General features: G+C 52.9%; 1 protein-coding gene across 10 annotated transcripts in view; it reads right to left on the reverse strand.

The window, feature by feature from the left end:
• The window catches only part of DRC3 (dynein regulatory complex subunit 3), a 39,152-nt gene that overhangs the window by 18,759 nt on the left and 3,675 nt on the right, over positions 1-16,718 (reverse strand). For 4 of the 10 annotated variants that reach the window (XM_070563643.1, XM_070563641.1, XM_070563642.1 and 1 more), the window contains 4 exons: positions 15,882-16,046; positions 13,476-13,592; positions 10,283-10,449; positions 2,068-2,214 (listed from right to left, as the gene is read on the reverse strand). In XM_070563643.1, coding sequence (XP_070419744.1) covers positions 2,068-2,214; positions 10,283-10,449; positions 13,476-13,592; positions 15,882-16,041 — 591 coding nt within the window. In that variant the 5' untranslated portion in view covers positions 16,042-16,046. Of the gene's footprint in view, positions 1-2,067; positions 2,215-10,282; positions 10,450-10,697; positions 10,814-13,475; positions 13,593-15,881; positions 16,047-16,549; positions 16,709-16,718 lie in introns of those variants that run through there. The other 6 variants (XM_070563644.1, XM_070563647.1, XM_070563645.1 and 3 more) reach the window with 3 other exon arrangements.

Below are 16,718 nucleotides of genomic sequence, written 5' to 3' on the forward strand. Positions count from 1 at the left end.
TTGTCCTGCTGCCCAAGCTCTATAGCACCAAGAGGCGGGGGCTTGGGGCAGGCTGTGGCTGGTCCAAGGACAGGCAGTACTGCATGCAGACAGGGGAGTTTGAGGTGTCCCTGCTTTGCAGAACTCTGCTCTTACAACCTTTTACTAATTGTCTACCTTGAGGCTTCTAGGCAAGTCTCTGAATAGTGAAAGGAGCCTTTGTTTCCTCTCGGCACAATGGGGATGCCCAGGTTGTGCTGCCTGCCCTTTATGGAAACTTCTAGGGACCAAGGAGAAAATGCCTGGGGAGGGGCTTTGGAACTGTGCAGTGTTAGGCTGTCCCACAGTTTTATAATGAGCGAAACACACCCCCCAACAGCTCATTAGCCTATTCCAAGCATTTGAGCCCATGTTGCCTTTCAAATTATTGTCTAGGGGCCGGCCCGGTGGCGCAGCACTTAACTGTGCATGTTCTGCTTCGGCAGCCCAGGATTCACTGGTTCGGATCCCGGGTGCGGGCATGGCACTGCTTGGCAAGCCATGCTGTGGTAGGCATCCCACGTATAAAAAAGTAGAGGAAGATGGGCACAAATGTTAGCTCAGGGCTAGGCTTCCTCAGCAAAAAGAGGAGGACTGGCAGTAGTTAGCTCAGAGCTAATCTTCCTCAAAAAAACAAAGGGGGGGGCCGGCCTGGTGGTGCAGCAGTTAAGTTCGCACATTCCGCTTCTTGGCGGCCTGGGGTTCACCAGTTCGGATCCCAGGTGCAGACGTGGCACCGCCTGGCAAAAGCCATGCTGTGGCAGGCGTCCCACGTATAAAAAATAGAGGAAGATGGGCATGGATAGTAGCTCAGGGCCAGTCTTCCTCAGCAAAAAGAGGAGGATTGGCAGCAGTTAGCTCAGGGCTAATCTCCCTCAAAAAAAAAAAAAACTTACTGTCTAAATGAAAAAATAAGACTTCAGAATTTTTAGAATTCAAAATCTCAGATTCTTGTACTGTTAGGGGACGAAAGAAAGCCCCCACAATGTCTCTGTGGACCTCCCACGAAGGTGCCGACGAGTGGAGGGCTCCACATTTGTAAGGCAGCATGGTCCACCGGGGGGCTGGGCTCTGCCCCACAGTCCAGGCTGGGTAAGGTCAGCATTGAGACCTGTGGGCCAGCCTTCCTCCCTGCTTCCGCTGGCTCTCTTGGGTGCTCCCCCATCACCTCAGTGCAACCAAACAGGCTCCTTTCTCCCAGGAAAGGCACCAGCTTCCTGTGAGGAGTGGACAGGTCACACAGTCCTCAGTCTCCTCAGCACCCACTATGCAGAGACATCCTGGTCTCGCTACCAAAGTCCTCACAACTGGGCCAGCTTCTTTTTTTCCAATGAGGAAAGTACCCACAAACTGATCACACCAGAAAGAGCGAGAAACAAGTGAAAGGGGACCAGCTCATAGCAGAGGAAGTGGGAAAGAGGCATGCAGCGGACAGACCAGCCACTGGACGGGGGAAAGGCCCTCCTTGCCGAGTGAGCCCCACACAGGGGCTGAAAGCATGGGCTCTGCTGCCAGACTGCCTGGGTCCCATTCCCAGCTTGCCCACCACTGGCTGTGAGCTCCCAGGGCGGGTCATCTCCCTGTGACAACTCTCCACCGGCAAGCTGCAGATGAGAGCAGGCCTGCCTCACAGGTTGTGCTGAAATGACACAATGTGCTTGGTGTGTAAGTGCACAAGAGCAGCTAGCTGTTAACATTGCTCCCAGGTCACACAGAGGAGGGGAGATTCTGGCTCTGCCATGAGCTGCTGATCCTGGCTAATTGCTGAACCTCACTTGGTCTCCTGAACTTCTTCGTCCAGAAAACCAGACAGTACAGGATGGCTGTGAGGTGGAGGGGGCGTGGCTGCCGTGAGCACACTAGACAGTTCCCACCAGGCTTCTGCAGCAATCACAGACAGAGGCAGGTAAAAGGGGGTAGGAAGAGGGAGCTGCCCTTTCTCTCCTCTTCGTGCGGACGGGGAGTTCCACCTCAGTGCCCCTTTCCATAGAACCTGGGGTGCCTAAAGACTGACTCACAGAGCTCGGAGACCCAGAGGGAGACACTTGCCATGTGGTCGTCAATGCGCCGGAAGTCCAGGTACACGAGGTCGGGAAGGTAGGCACAGATGAACATCTTGTAATCCTCTGCCTCGGCGATGGGGTTCCCAGAGAGGCTGAGTGTCCTCAAGTCCTTGAACCGCCGCAGGTAGATGATCTGTGGAGAAAGGCCCACTTTCTTGGCTGCTGCAGGCCTTAAAACGTACCTGGCAGCCCATGTCCTCTGTACTCTGCTGGAGTTTGCAGACTGGCCACAGTGCCTTCAGCACTGGGTGGAGTGACAGGCGTGGAGGAAGCTCAGGAGTTCCAGGCTGGATGCTGTACTGAGGCCTTCGGTCAGGCATGGGCTTTCCAAAGAATCAGCAGACCTGGGTTCAAATGCTGGTTATAGGACCTTGGTCACGCTACCTAACATCTGTGAGCCTCAATTCCCATGTGTAAAATGGGTATGAGGATGTTATGTCTGTTACAGGTGTTGTAAGTGATGCGGGGTCGGTGAGCCAAGGAGTCGAAAGAAAGATTTCTTAGACTCTCAAGATCTGGCAGTAGTGCTCTTTTATTTAGAGAATAGTGTGGAATAGCATGGGGACAGGACCCATGGGCAGTCAGAGCTTCTGCTGCCGCTGCTTCTGCTGCCCCCGCTGGCATGGGGACAGAGCCCATGGGCAGGCAGAGCCGCTGCTGCTGCCCCCGCTGGCATGGGGACAGGACCCATGGGCAGGCAGAGCTGGTGCGTGGGGACAGGACCCACGGGCAGTCAGAGCTCCTGCTGCTGCTGCTTCTGCTGCCCCCGCTGGCATGGGGACAGGACCCATGGGCAGGCAGAGCTGGTGCCTGGGGACAAGACCCACGGGCAGTCAGAGCTCCTGCTGCTGCCCCGAGTGGAGGGTTAGGGCTAAATTTAAGGCATAGGTATATGATTCATCTCTTTACAAGACAAAGGAAAGAACATGAAAAAAAGTTAAAATGGTATCAGTGCAGGTGGGGTCTGGTCATTGGGTGATCCCATGACTTTTAGACAAGAATCAAATTGGATTAAGTAAAGGTCGGAAGCCACCACCCTAAATCAGTTACATGAGATTGCCAGACAGCAACCAACTTAAGTTCTTGCCTCTGGCATTGATTAAGAGCTTCTAGAGATAAGATCATCCCCCCTTCTTCCTGGCACAGAGAGGGAGGCATCTTCACAGATAGAGGTTTCCCTTAGAAATGTAAATGTTTCCCAACAAAGGGGCAAACAAATTCCACTCCTTGGAGCCTGAATCTCATCTGTAGTTTTAAAACTAACCAGCCTAAAAATCCTCATCATAAGCCATTTTAAAATTAAGCAGCCTAAAAATCCTCATCAGTAAGGACCAAAGGAGATCAGCTATGAAAAACGTTCAGAAGAGCACCTCTGGACTACTCACTAAACAGTGGTTGCGGCTGTTATCATCATTACTGCTCACTCAGGAGAGCTGTGCCATTTAGATTGTAAAGCCCTGGGAAAGGTCCAAATTTCTCAAGTTAAATGGAAGCCAGTTTATAGTTAACCTTGGATTAACTGGATAATAGCTAGTGGAACATTCCCCTAACTGTGGTTTATTCTTCCTATATTCTATTTTTAGTAAAATGGGAAAAAAGTCAACCAGATAGCTAATATTTCATTCTTGTTTTTCTTAAAGATTGGCACCTGAGCTAACATCTGTTGCCAATCTTCTTTTTTTTCCTCTTCTTCTTCTTCTCCCCAAAGCCCCCCAGTACATAGTTGTGTATTTTTAGTTGTGGGTCCTTCTAGTTGTGGCATGTGGGATGCCACCTCAGCATGGCCTGATGAGCAGTGCCATGTCTGCGCCCAGGATCCGAACCGGTGAAACCCTGGGCCGCTGAAGTGGAGCGCATGAACTTAACCACTCGGCCATGGGGCCGGCCCCTAATATTTCATTCTGATAGCATCTTCTGAACACCTAGACACTGTACTATGCAAAAGATAGAAAAGAAACCTGGCATGCTTTTCTGAAGGAATTTCTTTCAGTCATTTATTTATTCAATAAACATTATTAAGCACCTGTGAGGCCTCAGGCACATGCTGGGCCTTCGGGACACAGTGGGAACAAAGCCCACATAGTCACTGCCCTTATAGCAAAAGTTGACATTCTCGGGGCAGGGCACAAGAACATTTTTAAAAGTAAATAAGGGCCGCCTGGTGGCACAGCGGTTAAGTATGCATGTTCCGATTCGACGGCCCGGGGTTCACCGGTTCAGATCCCAGGTGCGGACATGGCACCACTTGGCAAGCCATGCTGTGGTAGGCGTCCCACGTATAAAGTAGAGGAAGCTGGGCACGGATGTTAGCTCAGGGCCAGTCTTCCTTGGCAAAAAGAGGAGGATTGGCAGCAGATGTTAGCTCAGGGCTAATCTTCCTTAAAAAAAAAAAAAGGTAAATGTAAATAAAATCATGACAGTTTGGGGAAAGTTCTATAAGATAATAAAGAGGGGCCATGAGAGAAAATAACAGGAAGGACCTTTCTTCAGTAGAGGACACAGAGGTCTCTATGAAGGTGACATTAATCTGAGACCTACGGGAGCCAGCCGTGGAGAAGAAGAGGAGAGTGCATTCTCAGGAGCAGAAAGTGATGAGGATTTTAGGCTGGTTACTTTTAAAACTGCAGATGAGAAGCAGGCTCCGAGGACTGGAATTTGCTTGCTCTTTGAGAGATATTTGCATTTGTGAAGGAAGGGGGGATGACCTTGTAGGGACCTGAAACTGGCAACCCCAGGATATGTCTCTTTGGCATCGGGACTGTTTGGGGCTGATTGCTTTTGATAAACTGGGACAGGGAGGGAGGCTCTGGGGAATGGAACTTGCCCTTTTTGGGACACATTTACATTTGTAAGGTAAATCTCTATCTGTAAAAGGTGCCTCCCTCTCTGTATCAGGAAGAAGAGAGATGACCTTGTCCCTAGAAACTCTTAATGGGGAAGGCAAGAACTTAAGTTGGTTGCTGTCTGGCAATCTCATGTAACTGATTTAGGGTGGTGGCTTCTGACCTTTACTTAATCCGATTTGATTCTTGTCTAAAAGTCATGGGATCACCCAATGACCAGACCCCACCTGCACTGATACCATTTTAACTTTTTTTTCATGTTCTTTCCTTTGTCTTGTAAAGAGATGACTCACATACCCATGCCTTATAAAATTAACCCTAACCTTCAACTCAGGGCAGCAGCAGCAGCTCTGACTGCCCGTGGGTCCTGTCCCCCCGCACCAGCTCTGCCTGCCCATGGGTCCTGTCCCCATGCCCACGGCAGCAGCAGCTCCCCATGCCAGCAGCAGCTCTGACTGCCCATGGGTCCTGTCCCCATGCTGGCGCAGCAGCTCTGACTGCCCATGGGCCCTGTCCCCATGCCGGCGCAGTAGCTCTGACTGCCCATGGGTCCTGTCCCCATGCCGGCGCAGCAGCTCTGACTGCCCATGGGTCCTGTCCCCATGCTATTCCACACTATTCTCTAAATAAAAGAGCACTACCAGATCTTGAGAGTCCAAGAAATCTTTCTTTCGACTCCTCGGCTCACCAACCCCGCATCAAAAGGACACAGGCAAAGTCCCTGAGGGGCCTTCCCGCAGCGCCCTGTGGTGGGGCGGCTGGAGGAAGGACCTGCGGCTGGAGGAAGGACCTGCGGGAGACTGGAGACAAGGTCAGCGCTTGACCTTGTAGGCTGCGGTCAAGAGTTTAGATTTTGTTCTAAGAACAATGAAAGCCATTGGAGCTGTAAGTATTTACGGACTGGGGAGACAGGATCTGATTTCATTTTTAAGAGCTCTCCCAATGAGATTTAATTTCTCATCTTTTAGATTGTCAAAGAGAGAAAGGTTTGATAAGAAAGCGTGTTGTGGAAGGTGAAAAGAAATGGGCTTTCTCATAATTGCTGGTAGGTTTGTAAATACTCCTACTTCTATAGATGGCAATTTGGCAAGATCCATCAAAATAAAAAATGCACATGCCCTCAGGCCCAGCAATTCCACCTGGAGGAATTTATCTTACAGATGCCCTCATCCAGATGTGAAGTAGCCCTGTTCAAGGACATCCACTGCAGCCTGCGTGACTCAGCAGGAGGTTGGAAACCATTCCAAAGTCCACCCATGGGAGACTGGGAAAATGCATCATGCCATCTAAGTGGCGGAATGATCCAGCAAAGTGGGAATGGATGACTCGGAGGAGATGGGACTGAAGGCAGGCACTTGGAGGGTAGCCAGACAGATGAGACAATTGCACAAAATGTTTAAACAACAAGATGCCTGGAAAGACACATGTGCAACTTCGAAGCAGCTGTGGCCTCTGGAAGGGGAAGCAGGGACTGACGCAGGAGCCACAGAGGCTCTTCCCTGTGTGCCCTGAGTCCTACTGAAACCTCTGCTTGTTTTTATGCAATAAACAGGTATTAAAATAATCCTAGCAAATAAATAACAAGAAAGTATATAATTAGATGTCAGATACACAGTACAGAGAAGGGCTAAAATCAAAGATGCTAGCAGCCCATAGGTTATTCTGTCAGGATGATGACGATCAAGGCTGCCCCAGGGAGAAGCCCAAGGCATCCTGCCCTACATAGGGATCTGGATCTATATCATCCTCCGGGAAGCATAGGACTCCTGACCTGATCCAATCTGATTCTTATCTAAAAGTTATAGGACTACCCGATAACCAGACCCTATCCACATTGATACCATTTTAATGACTTTTTTTTTACATAATCTTTCCTTTGTCTTGTAAAGAGACAACTCACATACCTATGTCTTAAATTTAGCCCTACCCTCAACCCACTGTGGCTCTTCACTGCCCATGGGTCCTGTCCCCATGCTACTCCATGCTATTCTCTGAATAAAAGAGCACTACTGCCAGATCTTGAGAGTCCAAGAAATCTTTCTTTTGATTCCTCGGCTCGCCGAGCCCTCACCAAGGACTCTGCAGGTCAAGTCACTGAGGGCTGAAGCCTATTAGGCGAAGAGGATCCAGGGGCCCCAGCATCTCTGGGATTTGGCCAGGCTTCCAGAACAATGAAATCTGGACCCAGATACTTCAGCACTCCCTGGCAGCTTCTCCCCAGGTGCCTTCTTCCTTCCTCTTTCTCTCTGTGGACTGAGTTTACCTGCTTCTTTCATATTCTCAAGGGGCCATCTGGCTCCCAGCAAACCACTGGGAAAAGCGGATGGGGTTTCTTCCTGCCCAGTCCCTGCAGGGGTCGAGTGGGAGACTACCCAAGGCCAGGGGAGGGAGTAGGGCATCCACAGCAGGACCTGGGCACGGACTGCGAGTTGGTGCCCACCACCACACCCAGGCCTGGCCTTTAGGGAGCGGATGTGGGGTCCATTAAAGTCTACAAATGGGAACAAGTCAGAAGAGATCCCTTGACATGTAGGCCCAGGGGTACTGGACTTACCTAGGCAGGAACAGCTCTGACTGCTCGGAAGGTTTTCAAACAGCAAGATTTGGGGCTGTTTGGGGCTAATCCTTAATCTGAAAATTCCTGAATAACCATCACTTTCTGTGTAGCCACTATGTGCCAGGCCCTATATTAGGCACAATAACCTATGGGCTAGGACTATTGTTATTCCCATTTTACGGGTGGGCAAATGGGCCCCTAGACCTCTAAGTCACTGGCCCAAGGCCAGATAGTCAGTGACTAGTTAAATCTCAGCTCTTGACTCAGTTTACCTGGCCCCTCCATGCCTCACCCAACAGTCTGACTGGCCAGCATTTGGCTGCCCCGCCCCCAGAAAGCAGAGGGCAGGCTCAGCAGTGAGGACTTGCACCCTGAAGGGGCACTGGCGCGGCTGCGTCCTCCTGTCTGCTGTGCAGGGTGAACTTCTGAGATTACACAGGTCCGGGCTTCGGTCCCACTAGACAAACTTAAATACAGGTAAGAAGTTGGTGCTTAACCCACTCCAGGACATTCATCTAGGCCACCCAGGCTGGCCATCACCCTGCTAGGGTACTGGCCTGAGGGTAGGTGTGGGCCGCTATCAGACTCAAGGGTCACTGCTGGGGGAGATTTCTTGTGCTCTCTGTCCTGCTAGATGTGGACAAGGAACCTGTGGTCTTGACTGCTTGACTACAACCATGAAGAGAATCAGCCCAGGGAGATGCTGAGGATGGTAGGGCCAAGTGGCAGAAAGAACCCGCGTCCTCCAAGCCCTGGTGATAAGCCTGCCCTCCTCACAAGGGCAGCAATCATGGCGGTAAACGTCTTCATGGTCTGTGGCTGGGGCTTGGCTCAGCTCCCGCCTCAGGCACAGCTGTGATGAACTCTTGCTGACCGCACCCACCTCATCTCTCTCCGCCTTAGCTCTCTGAGGCCCACCCAGACACAAGGGCAGGAGGGACTTAATCCCCACTCCCAGGCATCCCTTAGCTCCTGAAGGACAGGCCGGGTCGGGGGATAAACGATGCCTCAGGCTCCCTGCCCTTCAGATGTTCACTTCTGGGGGGCATTCTGGACACTTCTGAAGACCCAGCAGAATTGAGTCCCCTTACCTACTGCAGCAGCCTTAGTAACCACCTGCAGGTTGGTTTTTCCTGCCCTCTGGGTTGCTCCAGCTTCCCGAGATCACCTCCCAAACACACCACCCACACCCAAGTCCTTGCCTCAGCCATGCTTTCAGCTTGCTTAGGGCGAGCTTTTCTGTTCAGCAGGCAAAGCACCTTTCTGATGGTGCCATCTTTGCTTCACCCATTCCCATGATCCCCTTCAAATCCATCCTCATGGTGGTTTCCAAAACGCAGTCCTGCCCTGGACACACCGCAGCACAAAAGCCCTCCACAGCTCCGCTCGGCTGCTGTGGCCGGCCAGCCCTGGGTGCCGCCCTGCGTCACACACCCAGTGACCTTGGGCCTTTCCAGGGAGCTGTGCATTCCCGGGCAGGCAGCCCAAGTGCGCCTCCAGGCCTTTGCTCACACCATTCCCTCCTCCTGGGAAGCCTTTTCCTTCTGCTGGATGACAAAATTGCAATCATCTTTTAAGGAGCCTGATCAGAAGTCACCTCTCCTCTCCTGATGCTCTGCTCTAGGAAGGATCTCAGCTACAGCAGTCCCGTTCCTGTTAGGCATGCACTCTCCAGCCCCGCGCTGATGAAGTCCTTAGCTCATCAGCTCACTTGATTCCCGCGAGAGCCTGGCAGGTGGGCTGTGGCCATTATCTCCAATTTACAGATGAGGAAACTGAGGTGTGGCGGACTCAAGCTGTGGGGCATGAGGCTGGGTTTTGGACCCAGGCCATCTGACTGAGCCAAGTAGAAAAAGAATCTTGAAAGGGTACTGAACAGCAACCAGGACTGGCAGGCAGGCTGGAGAAGCAGGTCCCAGCTACAGTTCTGTCCGAGGGGCAGTCTGGTAATGTTATCTTTTTTTTTAGCCCTGAGCTAACTACTGCCAATCCTCCTCTTTTTGCTGAGGAAGACTGGCCCTCAGCTAACATCTATGCCCATCTTCCTCTACTTTAACATGTGGGATGCCTACCACAGCATGGTGTGCCAAGCGGTGCCATGTCCACACCCGGGATTCGAACCGGCGAACCCCGGGCCGCTGAGAAGCGGAATGTGAGAACTTAACCACTGCGCCACCGGGCCAGCCCGTGGTAATGTCATCTCCGACACAGGACCCTTATGAACATTGCCACATCCCCAGCTGCCGGGGTCTTGACCTAGCTTGCTGCATGAACCTGTTGTTGGGGTGTGTGGGGGGGCAGCCCGCCTTCCCCCAAATGACCATTGACCCCTGCCGCCTCACAGGTACACAAGTCTGGCACCCTGGGGAGGACACCAGCTTCTTGTCACCTTGTGTTTTGATTATGTGAGTGTATGCTGGTCAATCCCAAAGAGACCATACCTTGTGGGTCTCTGTACCCACTGGGCATAGGAAAAATGCCCCACGTCCAATAGGTCCTCACCTCAGCAAATGTTTGTTAAGTGAGTGTGGGGCTCAGGGAAAGAGAGACCCCACCAAGGCAGAGGAACAAACTTGCCCCCATAGGTGGGCTTTGCTGGGTTAAGCATGGTGTGTAAACATGATCAAATCTCTCATGGAATAATCTGGATTTCTGGCTTTTCTAGGAAATGGGGAAGATCCGGAAGGCTAGGCCTGCCTTTCCCCTTGCCACAGACCGCCCCAGCCACTCCCCCAACTATAGCGCCTGGCTCCCCCTCTGCCCGCAGGTGGCAGTCTCGGCCCTGCCACCTGAACACTCACATTCATCATGTTGCCGATCTGGTTGTTGCCCAGTGACAGCACCTGCAGCTTGACAAGGGAGTCCAGAGAGTCGATCTTGGTGATCCGGTTGTTGAACAAGCTCAGGTCCTCCAGGTTCACCAGGGCGTCCAGCCCCTCGATGGCCTCGATGTTGTTGAAGGACAGGTCTGGAAGGAAAAGGGCCGTGAGGGTCCGGTGATGAGTTAGGGGGTAGACTGCTCTGAGACAAACCCATCAGGGCTACGTATGCCCCGGGAGCCAGCACCAAGCCCTCGGGCCTGGAACTGACTCACTGTCTGATGGCTTATGGTTTTCTAGAAGCCCTGCACAAATTCTTCCCGCAGTCTGACTTTCACCACCCTCTCCAGTTCTGCCACTCATCTTTCCGACAGGGGACATGTGGGCGAATACTCACATCTATGGTCCGTCATTGCTCTGGGATGGAATGCTTACTAGCAGGTCCGAAAAAGTGCACCTTGGAGTGGGGGAGCCGGTTGCAGCGTGTCCTCTTCCCTGACTCCTATGAGCATTTTAGTAATAATATCACCTGTCTGTCTAGCATTAAGTGCTGAACAGCCCTGAGCCGCCCTTTGGAATTTCTCTCCTCATTTGCTCAACTGGGAAGCTGAAACTCAGAAAGGCTCAGTGATTTGCCCAAAGCCACACAGCTAACCATGATGCTGCCAGAGTTCATCCAGGGCCCCTCCCTGGATGCGCGACAGGCCAGGTTCTTCCAGCTACATCATAGCTGACTCAGGCTCCTCCAAACCCCAACTGAGATGTCAAGATCCTCTCCAGCCCAAGTTTCACATCTTTGAGAATAAAAGTACTTTTTCCCACGCCACACGTTTTCAAGGCTGGCTGGGTTTGGGGCTGCAACCCTGTCCTGGAACACCACGTCTCAGAGGCCCCAACTAGGAATTTTTCATGAGCTTGGAAAGACGATCACGACAGCTGCAAGTTACCGTATTCAAAAGGTGATTTGGGAAGTCAGTTTATCCATGTCGTAATAGCAGGGCCTATCACCTGTTGACAGTTGAGACTAATGATAATTTATTGTCCCTTTCTCTACGCAAGGCCCTCTGAGTGCCTTACCTATTTCACCCTCAGAGCATAGGTATCATCACCCTCACTTTACGGACGAGGTAACAGATTTAAAGGGGCCTGGTGGTAATATGCCCAAGATCACACAGCACATAAAGAAGCTGAGGTTCAGAGGGGTGAAATAATTTGTGCAGAATCACTTAGTTCATGGCAGGGCTGGGGTTTGAACTGGGGCCTACCAAATGCCACGCCTGCCCACTTCTTTCCCAGCATGCAGCCAGGTTCTGTTCTTTGGGGGCTGGGCCCCACCCCACCAGAACTAGTGGCGTGATGGTAAATGTTTAATAACAGGGTGGCGAGGGTGGCAGGAAGCCCTGATTTCTAGTGCATGACAATTTCTGTGGTGTAAATATTCCCACCATGGCCAATTTCAAGTTACTAACATTAACATCCCTGAATGCGAAATTGGGACAAGATGTACACAATCAGATTTCAAGAGCCAGTACTAGCTGAATCTGGCACATGCGCAGCCCTGCGGCAGCTGACGGTAGTGGCCCACCAGCAGGGCTTGTGCATGCACGTGGAGGGCTATGCTGGACCATCGGAGTGCCATCTACCCCATCCCCCCTGCATCCCAGGGACCCAGATCTTCCTGGCATTCACTGGGTCCCTGGGTGACAAGCACTACAGCTGGACATAGTGCTCTGAGGAGGGGAGCCTGACCTCTTACCAGAACTTTCCAATTCTGCTCTCTCCAAAATCATGGAACGCTAAGCATCACAGGAGCGTCTCATGGGAACCCGTGACACTTGTTTTACGTCTGAGAGACAGCTGGGCCTGGTAGCTCTGGCCTAACAATGCGGCATTCAGACAGCCTGTGGCCGGCCGGCCTGCCAGAGGGCCATGGCTCAGGGTCTGGCCTAACCGGCACCCTCTTCTCCTCCTTCATCTCCAGTGGAGATGGATGATTCCTGGCGATGCAGGTGGGCCACCACGCCTGGGACTCAGCATTAATGGGTGCTGGGGTGTGAGGAACGGGTGCCTGGGGTGAGAGACCTGAGCCTAGCAGTCAGGAGACCTGGCTGTGCTCTGTCTGTGCTGCCTGTAGCATGTGAATTGGTCAAGCCCGCCAGCCTCTCTGCCTCAGCTGCTGCATCTGTGAAATGGCAGCATAATCCTGTCTGTGGGGTTGCTGGGGGCTCGCAACCGTCAGCACTATTGCAGCAGCAGGTGTTTGCAAATCGGGAGGTGTGCAACGCACCAGGCTGCTGCTGTTCGGAAGCAGTCTGACAGGATGGAGGGCATGTGGACTTTGGGGTCAGACAGGCATAGGTTTGCATCCCAGCTCTGCTATTTCTTGGTCATATAGCTTTGGGCAAATGCCTTGGCCTCTTGGAGGCTCAGTCCCTCTTCTGTAGATTGGGATCAGATTGGTAACAGATTCCCATCTCTTAGGATTATTGCGGTGGCTAAATAAGACAAAGTTATACAGACCTCTCCCACCAGAACCCTCTCCCCGTAAGGTCCCCCTCACCAGATGTGAGGGTGCCTCCTAAGGGCCAGCAGATAGACACAGTTCACCAAACCCTGTGGCTCCGGCAGTGAGGGCCAGAGCTCTAGAGCCAGATAGAGCTGGGCTGGGAGCCTGATGCCCCATTTACTTGCTGTGACTCAGTTTGCTCCTCTCTATAACTGGGATGCTGTGTGGATGGAAAGGCTGCACAGGGCAAGCACACAGTCCCATGCTTAGTAAGTAGTAACGGACAATGCACACTAGCAGCTGTGATGATTCTTTCCCATTTGATCTGCTTTGATCTGGGCCCCCTGACTGGTGGGGCTATGGTTATCTGGCAACCTGAGTCTAGAGTAACTAGAAGGAGTCCACAGCTGCCCCCTGTCCTGTTCCCAGACTCAGAGGTTTGGCAGGTGGGAGCAGAATATTCTGTCCTGGTGTGTCCAAGCACACTGTTGCTTTGCCCAGCACAGGCTCCAGGCTTTTAAAAAGAGCAGCTTTCTCACTCCCGGCAGACAGAGCTTCTGCTGCCCCCAGGGTAATGCTGGGCTGGCAGCTGACTATTGCCTGGGGAGGCAATAACCTTGGCAGGGTCTCCCCTTGATTAAGGTGGACACACATAGGAAGGGGCCTTACCCAGCCAGACCAGGTGGGTGAGGTTCTCCAGGCCCTCAATCCTCTCAATGAGGTTATTGTCCAGCTGCAGCTTCCTCAAGTTCTCAAACTGCCAGAGGTTGTCAATGCGGAGGATGTCTGAAACAATCGGAGGAGACGCCTGGGCTGACTCCAGCCTCCCGTTAGGGTCAGAGTTTGGTTCCAGCATATTGGAGGATTGAGAGGACCAACACTAACCATACAAAAGGCCCCACAACTCCACTGCCTTGCCCTGGAGCATGAGGGTGCCCTGGAGATGTGGGCCGAGCCTCGTGAAGCTCCGAGTCCCTATCAGTGCCGCTGCCAGAACCACAGCAGGACCTAATAGGCCCGTGGGGGGATGTCAGGGGTGTAGGGGTGGGCTGGACCTGCCTAGGGCAGGGGGCTCACTCGCACTGCCTCCGGGGTCAGCCAGGCTAAGGGGCTGCCCTGGGGGCTGGAACAGCTTGGGGCACAGGACATGGGCAGGGGCCTTCCTTCTTCCTTCTGCAGTGTGACAAAGAGAATCAAGGCTGCAGGGTGAATGCCCCCTTGTGCACTGCTGGTGGGAGGGTCGATCAACTAGCTCAGCCTTTATGTAGGGCAATTTGGCCATATTTACTGAAATATTTAATGTCTGTGCCCTTTGACTCTGTAATCTGGAATCTGTCTGCAAAGACACACTGTGTTTGTGTATGCCTAAAGAAATATCTACAGGCACATGGGGGCAGAAGGACAGTGGGAACCCCTAATGCCCATATATGGGGGGTTGGATAATCGCCCATAGGTAGAGAGGTGTGTTCCTGATGTCACTGAAGTGACAGGACTGCCCAAAAAGCCAATTTAATCAACATAGACACAGAATCTGCCTGTACTGCCACCGTCTTGGTCCCAGCCCACCGTCATCATTCCCTGGACCACAGAAGCGGCTGTGTCACTAGACTCCTTGCTCCAGCCCTTGGGCCCCACAGTCTATCCTCCTGCAGCCAGCAGGATCCTGTGAAAACCTAAGTCCCATCCTGTCCTTCCTCTGCTCAGGACCCTCCCAGGGCTCCCACCTCACTCACTATAAAAGTCAAACACCTTCCTTTGCCCCCAAGGCTGATGTGAGCTGACCCCACAACCTCTCTGACTTCTCCACACAGGTCCACCTGCCTCAGGGCCTTTGCCCTGGCTATTCCCTCTGCTTTAAATGCTTTCCCCGATCTCCATGTGGCTTCTTTCCTCACCTCCTTCTAGTCTTTGCTCAATTGTCACCTTCTTGGTAAGGCCTCTGACCCTTGATAAAACACCACACTCACCCCCAGTTCCCCTTTTCTCCTCTTTGCTTTATTTTCCTCCATAGCACGTATCACCTTCAGCATGCACTATTATTCCCCTTCTTTATTGTATTTTTGTCCTTCACTGGAATGGCAGCTCTGTGAGGACAGGTTTTGTCTTTCTGTTCACAGCTACATCCTAGTGCCTGGAACAGCACCTGATATAACACAGGCAGTTGATAAATACTGGCTGAAAGGACCTCAGGTCGGGGAGGGGGGAGCAAAAGGAAGGCAGTCAAAAGCCCCTCTGGTGACAGCCATTCTGCAATCCCTTCAACCCTTTCACCACTGTGGCAGCTGGGGTTCAGGGGCCCTTGCCGCTCTGGGCGCTGTGCTCTGGGGAGGCCTGTGGCCTTCGGGAGCCTGGGGCCAGGGCCATGCCTACCTTGCCCACTGCTGTGTCCCCAGGGTCTGGCACAAGCCGGCTGAGGCAGGGCCTTAAGAACTCCTTGTTACTGAGTAGATGACCTGGCAGGCCAGCTCAGAGCCCAGGATAGAGCAGGAATGTGAATCTGACCAGCTCACTCTGCTGTGGGCTGCCTGCACCAAACATGAGCGGCTGCAGGACCCCTGCCCACCTCCCTCGCCTCCTCTCACCACCTCCACTGGCCTTCTTGAGCGAGCCAGACACTGTTGTCTCACCTTGTCCTCCCAACCAGTGCTAGAGACAGAGGCTGCAATCATCCCATTTCAGGGATCGGGGCACTGAGGATCTGCCCGGTCCCCAGCCGCATCTTCCCACTAGGCTGTCCTGCCCCTCCTGAGGCACCTCCTTGCCTCCTGGCCCTGGGCCCCTCCTCATTCCAGCCCCTCCTCAGAAGCTGCTCTCCCAGTAGATGTACTCTCCTCCCCACTGCTCCTGCCTGGCTGCTTGGGACCACCCTCCTAGGTTCCGTCAGCCAGGGGCCTCACTCTAAGGACATGGATATGGAGTCCATGGTGGAAACAGGGTGACCTTTGTGGTTCACCTAGATTTGGAGTGGAAGACTTTTCTTTTCCTATGGACACTGTGTGGCATTGTAGGGCTAGAAGGTGGGGCGGAGAAAGCTGGGGCCCTGCCTGGTGCGCCCGCCCCACCCGGGATACGCACTCTGGAAGTCCAGCTGCAGGGATAGGACATCCTTGAAGAGGATACCCTCCTGCTTGGCCAGCTGCCCGGCCTCCTCCCTTGGGCCCTGCTCCCCCACGGCCAGCTTGAGCATGTCATCGTCCATCACTCTTGGCTCCATGGAGTTGCACAGTCGGTTCATCTTCCCTGAAAAACACCACATTCCTCTCCCACAATCCGCTTCTGCCTTTGTTGGAGGACCTGTTCTGGCTGGGGTCCCTTTAAGGTGTTGTGAAGCATCATGGTGGCCAAGGACACTCAGAAAACTGCTCTCTCCCACCCATTGGCCCACTGGACCAGAGGTTTGTACATTTGCACCAAGGCTGCTCCAGGGCTTCCCTGGCAACCAGCTATACCCATCCTGCCTGGTGCCCATCCTCAGGGGTACACCCCTTGGCCCCAACCACAGCTGTGACTCTACCCCAGACAAGAGGACTGGTGTCCATACTGGTCTCCTGAGCTTCTGGAGCTAAGCTTCCTTACAGCCGTGGCCATCTCAGGCCTTTGGCTTTCTGCGCTCATCCTTGTTCAGGTTTCTTGGCACCAACCACTGATCATGATCCTTGGCAGGCCCAGCTAGTCATACCAGCCTGCAGAGCCCCATCCCTTCCAGGCAGTCACGTCTGTACTCATGTCATATCTGTACATACCAGAAGCTGCCCAGTGCGTAGGTGGATATGGACCCAAGCTGGCCATTCATATTCTCCCTCTGAGAAATGTGAGCTTGGGGCCACAGGATGAATGCCCATCACAGCTGGCTGTGGAGTCGTGGACCGGCCAGGTACGAGGTTAAGTAGAAAGAGCAAGAGAGGGATGAGG

Source organism: Equus przewalskii, chromosome 10, assembly GCF_037783145.1.
Source record: "Equus przewalskii isolate Varuska chromosome 10, EquPr2, whole genome shotgun sequence".
In the NCBI taxonomy this organism is placed as follows: domain Eukaryota; kingdom Metazoa; phylum Chordata; class Mammalia; order Perissodactyla; family Equidae; genus Equus; species Equus przewalskii.